At 37.9% G+C, this 9,521-nt stretch overlaps 2 protein-coding genes across 2 annotated transcripts in view; both read left to right on the top strand.

The window, feature by feature from the left end:
• The window catches only part of bnip3lb (BCL2 interacting protein 3 like b), an 11,040-nt gene extending 9,550 nt beyond the window's left edge, over nucleotides 1-1,490 (top strand). Inside the window, exons 5-6 of the mRNA XM_008424670.2 lie at nucleotides 1-137; nucleotides 891-1,490. The exon at nucleotides 1-137 is cut by the window's left edge and continues 12 nt beyond it. Coding sequence (XP_008422892.1) covers nucleotides 1-137; nucleotides 891-939 — 186 coding nt within the window. The 3' untranslated portion in view covers nucleotides 940-1,490. The remainder of the gene's footprint in view (nucleotides 138-890) is intronic.
• A 3,500-nt stretch (nucleotides 1,491-4,990) lies between these two features.
• The window catches only part of LOC103474003 (dihydropyrimidinase-related protein 2), a 27,073-nt gene continuing 22,542 nt past the window's right edge, over nucleotides 4,991-9,521 (top strand). The window contains exon 1 of the mRNA XM_017307911.1: nucleotides 4,991-8,157. Within this exon, the coding sequence (XP_017163400.1) occupies nucleotides 7,885-8,157 (273 nt within the window). The 5' untranslated portion in view covers nucleotides 4,991-7,884. The remainder of the gene's footprint in view (nucleotides 8,158-9,521) is intronic.

A 9,521-nucleotide genomic window follows, 5' to 3' on the forward strand; every position in this document is an offset into this window, starting at 1 on the left:
CGCCACCCTCGTCGCTCGGTGATGCTCAGCATGAGGAAGACCGGCGCCATGAAGAAGGGCGGGATCTTCTCTGCCGAGTTCCTCAAAGTCTTCATCCCCTCGTTGCTGCTATCTCACATCCTCGCTCTGGGCCTGGGGTACGAATTAACTGACTGACACCTTATCCTATCAATTATTGTGACGATTAATCGATTAATCATTTCAACCACTTTTGTAGTCGAAAACAACTCAGTTAACACCTTTAGCTTCAATTTTTATATAAATTTAGCATATTTGTCACTATATAAAGGGTTAACTATGGTTTCCCTATATAGGAGTTCATTCTCACTATTCCATATTGTGTTCCTTTAAAGCCTCAAACTTAATTGTTTTATTAAATTTTATGATGAGGTCGGGCTTTTAGCAGGGCAGCAGGATTACATAATGCAAACTTTATATAAGGAATCCATTATATATTTATTATTTCATTTATTTTTATATGTTTTACACAAACCATGTTGCTGTTTTATCAATCTTTTGCTGATCCTGTAATTAAACCTGAACCAGTGCAGTTCGCCAGTTCGACCAGCAGGGGGAGCGCAGAGCAGCTGTCAGAATGAAGCCGAACAGGAACGAAACGCATCAAAACAATTCAGGATTTTATTTGCTTAAATTACAATCCCTACATTTATGAGGAGGAGCTCCTTTATTTGCTCCTTTGATGAAAACGAGTTAAGAAACTAAATTAAAATGAAAATCATCCTCCTGCCACTTCCTGTTTTCTGCCAGTCGTGGCTCAGGCGACAGAAAAACGAGATTTCTTTCTAAATGTGGGTGTTGGCTGCAGCAGTGGCGCTGGTTCTGTTTGGTTCTGTTTGGTCTGTTTTGACGTTCCTCTGCTCCTCCCTCAGTGTTTACATCGGGAAGAGGCTGACCACGCCGCCGGCCAGCTCCTTCTGAACCCAAACTGAAGAAAAGTGCCTGAAGAAGAGAAGTTGCCACGAGCCGTTTCTGGAGGATTTGTGCTGTTGTGAGAAGATTGCCCCTCTCTCATCCCTCTTCCTCTCCTGCCTGCCTCCTCTTCCTCCTGCTTCTTTTTAACCCCTTCCCTCCCTCCCTTCCTCCTGTTTTCCTCTAACCGTCTGCAGCTTTCTGAGGTCGTTTTTTCCCCTCTAGAAGTTTCTAAGCGGATTGTTGCAGCGTTGAAAACAGAGACTGACCAGAGATTGTGCCACCTGCGTGAAGTAGCCCAGCTCTCGATCACGACCAAATTCAGACCCAAACGCAAACGTCTGGAAATGTGATCGCGCCTTTTTTTTCCTTTTCCTGAAAGTGGCCATTTTTGTTTCTTCTTCTTCTACTAATTATGTCTACTTTATTTATTTTTGTTAACAGTGGTTGTCTACAGAGACAGCAGCCAACGCAAACCTTTATTCTGACCAGTATTGAGAGAAAAAGCCACTCTGACACTAACTGGGAACCAGTTTGGGTTGCACACACTGTAAAAAAAACTAAATATTACCAAGTAGTTTTGGTGTAGTTTACAGTGGAAATATTGTGGTATGCTTAAAATAAGACAAAGTAAACTTACAAATAACTTTTTATCTAGATATTGCAGCTGGTTTTAAGTCAATAATTCCTTAATATTGGTGAAAAATAGAGTATTTTTTTCTGCCAAGAAACTCAGAAATTTTTGGATTAATTTCAGAAATTTTCGTGAGAAATTTTCAAGCTCCAAAAGTGGAAAATTTGCTGGGGAAAAAAAATCTCAAGAATTTTGAGATGAATCTCAGAAATATTCTAGAAAAAACTGGCCAATTTCTGAGTTTCAAAAATGTAACATCTTTGACATTTGAATCTCAGAAATTTCAGAAAATTTCTGAGATTCATCTCAAAATTCCTGAGATTTTTTTCTACCAAGTTTTCGACTTTTTAAGCTAAAAAATTTTCTTGTTTTTTGTTCTACATAATTTCTGTAATTAATCTAAAAATTTCAGAGTTTTTTGGTGAAAATTTGCTCCTTTCAGTCGTAGCAATAATCTGCCAGTGGAACTAGTAATTTTTCATCAATATTAAGGAATTATAGACATAAAACAATCTCCTAATTGTTGCTGAAAAGTTCCTTTTAGGTAAGTTTTGTCTTATTTCAAGCGCACTAAGATATTTGCACTAAAAACTGGACAAAAACTCCCGGCAAAATGTTGTTTTTGCAGTGCAGAACTCTTCAGGTTCTGTTTTACTCATTTTAATCGACTTTTTCCTGAATGTTTTTCAAGAAGTAAATATTTCACAAAGAAATGTAACGTTTCTATTAGGAGTTTATAGTTGGAGATGCTTTTCTTTAAGGAAAGCATCACTTTGCACTCCAGCGAAAACAGTGAAGCACTCCGTAGATCCGTAGATCTGCAGGTGACAGAATGTGGCTGTGCAAACGTAGAAAAGCACTAACAGACGGCACTCGCATGACGGCCTCAAAGTCCGTCGTGTGTCCGTTCCCTCATCGAGAAAACGATAAAAAAGATGGATGATTATGATTTACAGCTCATAAAAAAACTAAATTCAGTTTTTAGAAATTAAATCGGAGCAGAGAAAACGCTCTGACTTTGGCCGTGTTGATGAATTATCAAAATTATTATTAAAAAATATTAGATTTTCTACAGTTTATCTCTAAATTAAATTCCTAAAAGAAAAAATATATATATATAAAAAATGAAGGGCTTTTTACTTTAATTTCTAATTAAATTTTATCTTTTACCTTTTACTTAAATGACCATGACTTCAATATTTTCCGATTCTTAAATGAATTAATTTCACTTTTCCTTTGCCTCCTTAACTTCTTAAACCCGATTAAGCTAAATAAAGTAATCAGATCACCAACTAACACATTTCTTTCTCCTAAGATGTTATTAAAAATCTGTAATTTCAAAATAGAAATTTACTTTTGTTCTCTCCAAGTTTTTTCCTTCCATTAAACTTTCCATCAGTGTTTCTTTTGAAGAAAATTGTTTCTATTTCTTTTTTTAAATGATTTATTGGTCTTATTCTAAGCTTCTGAGGAGCTGAATTTTCTGTTTCCATTGGCTGTAAGTCATAATCATCATAATATTTTAATTTGTCGAGACGTATCTGTCGATGGGTCGATCAGCAGATACTTTTATTTCAGGAGGAAATAGATGGAAATTGTGATTTTTACTCTTTTTTGCACTTGTTGGTCAGAAACAAATCAAGAACGTTCCCCGTTCCCTCATCGAAACAATCTCCATGATTCCACAAACGCGAGACAAAAACAGCTCAGCATGCCTCTGCTTTAAAAACCTTTTAACTTCCTGTTTTGTTTTTTAACTTCCTGTTTTGTTTCCGTTTGCTGCCCCCTTGTGCTGGTGCTTGTATTTGTTCCTGCTGCATTTAAACCTTACATTTTGTATTCTTTCCTGTTATTTGTTTTGAACCGTTTTCGTTTCCTGCTGTCGAAGAAGAGCTTGTGAACGCACACACTGGGAATCAAGCTTGACGTGAAAATGTTTCAAAAGCGGGAAAATAAAACTCCTTCCTGAAGGAAAAGGAAAGTGTGGAGAGAGATTCTCCTCCGTAAGACTGCGACAGTCTGACAGAAGTTCTTGTAATGATGCTTTAATTGCTTTAATTTTTTCCTGCTACATTGAAAACATTGATAAACATTTTGTCAATAAACATGACCTGAGTGGAAATGGAGGCTTGGTTTTGTTTTGTTTTTTGTTTTTGTTAAAGATGTTGGACGATTTCCAGTACAATTGGTAAAATGTTATTTTTGTAATCATTTTTTAGCTTTTTCACCTGATTTCTGTTAATTGCGGTGACGTCACACTGTGTGAGAGACGCACGTCACTGTAAAACAGAGTTTTGCTGCTATAAAACACAATTACAACCATCACGGAGTATTTAGTGTCAGCAGTTAGCACAGCTAGCATAACAAATTTAGCAGGTGAGAATGAGAATCCATCCCAAAAAGGTGACAAAACTTTAAAATCCAGCATAATCAATAACAGAAGGAGTATAAAAGCTTTAATGGACAACAATAAACAACTTTGAGGTGATAAATTTATCCTTTATGTTAACTGAAGTGTTGCTTTCTCTCGCTCTTCAGCAGCCTGAATGAATTCCATGTCTCAACATTTTGTAAAAAGTATAATTTTTGAAACTTTTTTTTGGACTCTGTTTTTCTATTTATTGTTCGACTAATTGATAATATTGGATTCATGTTCAACCACATAACTGCACAATTGGACATTTTGAAATAAATTCACTTCATGGAAAAATTCATTTTTTAAAATACTCTTGTTTTTAGTTTTGCCACTATTATGAAATTGGTTTATTTTTGCTAAACTGAAATGAAAACACTTTTTTTGCGCAAACTTTTTCACATGTGATTTTAAATGTTTCTTATTTTAACAAAAACACCACAATTCCAAAATAGTTTTTTCTACATTTGTGAAATGTTGACAAAGTTTTTTGCACATTTCAAATGAAATCTGCAAGATGTTAATTCGTGAGGACTATGTCTCATCAGAGTATTTTATGCTAATTTAATAATGGAAAGTTTAGTAGAAGGAAAACTGTTCTTAAATTTTGCTTCTTAATTAGCTGCACGCCATAATTATCAAAATTGACTAAAAATGTGAAAATATGACTATTAGTTCAACTATATAAACTGAATTACTGGATTAATGTATAATGTTCTAATTAATTAATTAATATTCATATGTTTGTTTRCATCTTTGGAGAAAACGATGGATGCTGTCAACGTATATCTGGGTGTGCAGCAGCTGGACAGGACAGCTCTGGTTTCAAATGGACAGAAATCAACCTTTAATTTGGAGGGAAGCAGCGCGCTCTGGTGGCAGACAGTCTGCACTGCTCTCTGTTACATCCTCACAGTTACACTGAAATTATCACAATTAGTCTCMCTTAAACCTGTCAAGATGTACACAAAAATAAAAAAATTATAGGGATATAAAACCATATTGTGTAAAATAAATAACTAGAATGTATTTGTGTTTACAAATAACCATTTAATTACAKGTTGCAGGGATATCCAGCGTGTTTATTCCTGACATTTAAAAATGAACGCTGCTTCCGCCACCTTCCTTTATATGGAATGTCAGGACACCTGTTATCGGCCAATCAGAAGCTTAAACACCGGCGGCTCCGCCCACTGCAGCTGATGGCGTTGCTATGGGTTACAGGGTGGCGGCCAGCTCCGTCTCCATGGTGAGACTTTATGTCTGCAGCTTTCACTAACACTTGAACAAGCGGAGAAATAGGGAGTAGGTGGAATATCTGACAAATTTGTTCTTTCTCCTCCATATCAGAGGAACATTTCACAAAGTCAGCTTTGTTTGGCTGCTGTTCACATCATAAATAGTAACAAGTTGTGCCGCGATGCTAACATTAGCTTGCAGTAGCCGTTAGCTGTGCTCTAGCTTCTGATCTCATCTAGTAGCACTGCCGCAGTAATGCTAGCTAACCTCRTTTAGCCGCTAGCTGTCACAAAGCAACAAGGTAAGTTTGTCCAGTAGCAGTCAGTCTGAAGAAGCTTCTGACTGAAGACTGTTGCTAGCAGCTCAGATTTCTTTYYCCCCCTCAGATTTCAGACTTTAATCTCAGAATTCTGGTTTAAGTCTCAGAAAATTTAAGATCAAAGTCAGAATCCTGACTTTTTTTCTCAGAATGATTTKTCTTAGAATTATGACTCCAATTATKACTTTAATCTCAAAATTCTTAGAATTCTGACTTTTCCCTCAAAATKTTGACTTTTGATGTCAGAATATTAATCCTTTCCWGTTTCTACGCCATCATTGCTGCTAAATAACAGCTTSTGTTTTTTTGTGTCTTCTCCACCTCATGTCMTCATTTAATCTAGAATAAAAACTAGACAATTAGGGGAAAATGTGCACAGTGTCTGTTCATACTTCAGTCTGAACAGGCAGAACCGATCCAAAGTAATCCGTCCATGTTCACACTCCCAGTAAGTGGATCATGTCATGTTTTGCTGATGTCAGTGTGCCCTACATCTGTTGCGGATGCCAAAGTCGCGCCCTGACTCTCCACACAGWTCACACTCTCTCTCTTTTTTTGGGCCTGCTGCCAACTTTCCCCAAACTCTTYCATCTGTCTCTGCTGGAGAAAAAACACATACATTCAGGATTTACCTCTGATATTCAGACGCCTGTTTCCCTGCGGAAACGCCCACCCCCACTCGATCCCCCGGGAGATTTAATGGTCGCAGTAAAGAACCATTAGCTGCCCACCGCGTTGTTATGGAAACTGGGCCGGCATGGCCTCGTTGCTAACACGTTCTCATGGCCTCAGCCAGGGAGAGCTTTTGTCTGCTCAGACATTGACATGTGTTAGWGTGCGCTGGTATTGATCGCCATGCAGCACTAATGTAGTTACAACTCACGGAAACGCTCCACTTATGATGCTAAGCTAAAGATGAATCTCAGGCACCAAAATGATTCACAGTAGAGCTGCCAAAAACAGATCTTTAGAAAGCCTTGGTGATTATTTATCAAGGCTACCTGAATAARCTAACAGAAGAAATCTGCAAAGAGGCAAATACTTTTCACAGCAGTAGCGATTAAAGATAGCACTACAAGATAAGTAGCTAATACTTGAAGTTAAAGTTAACATTGCAGCACAGATAGCTAATATCAGATGTTAGCCAAAACTGATAGTTAAAGTTAGCTTTACAGGATATTTAGCTAATATTCAAAATTAAAGTTAGCACTACAGCACAATTGGGTAATATATGATGCAAACCACGTCTGAAAGATAAAGTTAGCACTACTGGACAGCTAGCTAATAACAGAAGTTAGCCACAACTGGAATTTAAAGTTAGTACTACAGGAAAACTAGCTAATTTGAATCTAAAGTTTGTTTTGTCGTACAGATAATATTTTTGTAGTTTGTTTGGCACAGACATGTAATATCAGATGTTAGCAYTGTAAGAATATTTGAAGTTAAARTTTGCATTGCAAACTTTAACTTCTAGCTAGGTGGCTAGCTAGGTGGCTAGCTAATATGGGAAGTTAACCATACCTGGAAAGTAAAGTTGGCATTATATATAAGATAGCTATGTAATATTTGAAGTTAAGGTTAGCATCATAGCAAAGCTAACTGCTGTTGGAAGCTATATCCTCCAGCAAAGCTAGCAAGTAAAGGAAGGTATCGTYATGTTGTCACAGATTTGCTGCTTCTTACACAATTTCAGTCCATTTTTGACAGAAATTGGACAGAGTTTGTACCCTACAAAGCTTCCTCGCATCTAAAGTTCATCTTTATTCAGAAAATAGCCTGACAGCTTCTGCTGTGGAACTAGTGGAAGTGGCCAAACTTTTGGGAGTGAAGGTGTGGGTGTGGTGCTGGAGGGACAGCGCCCTCCATTCCCGGTCTGGGTGTGACTTTCAGGAACTCTCCAAGGTCCTGATCGGTTCCAATTCAGGTTCTGATCGGTCCAATCAGCTCGTTTGGGAGGAATCCGATCTGAACCGGCTACAGGTAATTCCTCATCGGCGAACAGAGAGAGAAAAACTCCTCCCTGGTCGGTTTATGTGACAAAGCCGCGCTGTGGTCTCCCCACCTTGCGATGCGGGTTTGTTTAGACGGATGAGTAGGCAGTTCGGGATTGTTGCAGAAATCGCTTCAGCAGCTCCCTTTTTAATCTAATCTCCATTATTTCTGCCACTGTGGGAGTGATCCCAGCCCCGGCGCTGTTTTCCTTTTGTCACAGTGCGACCACCTGCGCTCCGGAACCGGYTCAAGGCGGCGGCTGTCCATCTGGAGAAAGGGAGGACCGAAAGAGAAGAAGAAAGAGAAAAGGAGCGGCTCTGAGCGTCTGTGCAGGCAGGAAAAACTAATCATAAAAAGATGTCCACCGCTGGGGAAGTGCCACCTTTTTTCCACAGCGTGGGTGCCGACAGCCCCAACAGGCCCAGGCAGAAATTTTGCGGCGTGTTCTGCCCGGTGGAGGGCTCCTCCGAGGCGAAGACGCTGGACTTTGACGCGCTGTCGGCGTGCAGAGGACGGAGCGCCGCCGGCGGCAGAGTCATCGACCGGCAGAGCGACATCTCCCAGCMCAGGAAGGTGGAGATCCGGGAGAGCACCGGCAAGGAGGCGCTCCAGAACCTGGATGACAGGCGGGTAATTCCCCTCCGTTTCAGCCCCTCATGGCACCACAGACACGACCCGCTTTTTCTGCACTCAAATGTTTCATTCAACAATCTGTTGTTTAAATCTAAACGTGCGCAAATTGATTCAGTTGAATCCTGCAGGAGCGGTTAACTTGGCTGGACTGCATTTCCCAGAAGGCATTGCGCTGAAACGAGGCGTTGGATGCAGAAGAGCAGAAGGGAGTGGCTCTGGCTTTTTCACTGATGGTTACGGGGCGAAAAAGTCTTGAAATAAAGATTCATTTACACAATTTATATATGRATTAATGAGTAGATGAGGCGCTTTTATAAACACACAGGCCGGTCACTATAAAACAATGTTCTGGGTGATAAATTGGTGCAGAAGTTATTGCAATAAACAATATTTTGGTTTTTATCAAAAACTTTAATGAACATTTAACACTGAATTTATTTTGGAGCTCAATTTGTTTTTTCCGAGATTAATATAAATGTTTTCTTGCAAATTTTTCACTTTTCAAACTCAGTTTTCATTTTTTTTGGGAGAATTTCTTTAGATTAATTTTCAAAATTTTTTCTTGCATGTTTTATCATTTTTTAGCTCAGAAATTTCCTTATTTTTTTCTAGAAAATTTCAGAAATGAATATAAAAAATAGTTTTTTTCTTGCAAATGTTTGATTTTCTAAACTCAGAGGTTTCTAATGTTTTTTCTTTTTTTCTTGAGAAAATTTTTAGATTAATGTTAATGTGGATGATTTGATTTAAAAGAAGTTACAATAAMACAAAAATAAATGTAAATTGCATTTATGAAAATCTTGGAGTATATGTAAGCATTTATTTTTATTTATTTTCTCATAAATATTTGAACACCTAAACATTTAAGGGAAAAGCAAATCACAAATAAACTTATGGTCTAACCAGTTAATAAATATTAAATCATTTTAAATAAAAATAGATTATTGATAAAATCTGGAAAACATTTGAATGTTTCAATAATTTAATAAATACATATTTAATCAAACATAAAAATAGATAATAAAAATCTGTAATTTWGCTTTTTTTTGTAACTTTGATTAAAACCTGAACATTTTTCTCTTGTTGATGTTTAACGCTGCGGCTCCTTTAAGAGCTTCCTGCTGCTCAGCGCTTTGGGTCGGGTTGAATCGCTGCATCATGTTACATATTGATTGGCAGCATTAAGGAACCGAGCCTTTTCCGCCCTTAAATATAAGAAACTCACCCATTATGGCTTTACTTTGTCTTTACTGCAGGGATGTTAGTGTAGAGTTTACAGCTTTTAAAAGTTATATAGTGTTATGCAGTTACATTTAATGGCTCTGATGCTAAAAACATCATCAGGTTTAGTGGTGGAGCGT

The sequence above is a fragment of the Poecilia reticulata genome, linkage group LG12, assembly GCF_000633615.1.
Source record: "Poecilia reticulata strain Guanapo linkage group LG12, Guppy_female_1.0+MT, whole genome shotgun sequence".
Taxonomy (NCBI): Eukaryota; Metazoa; Chordata; class Actinopteri; order Cyprinodontiformes; family Poeciliidae; genus Poecilia; species Poecilia reticulata.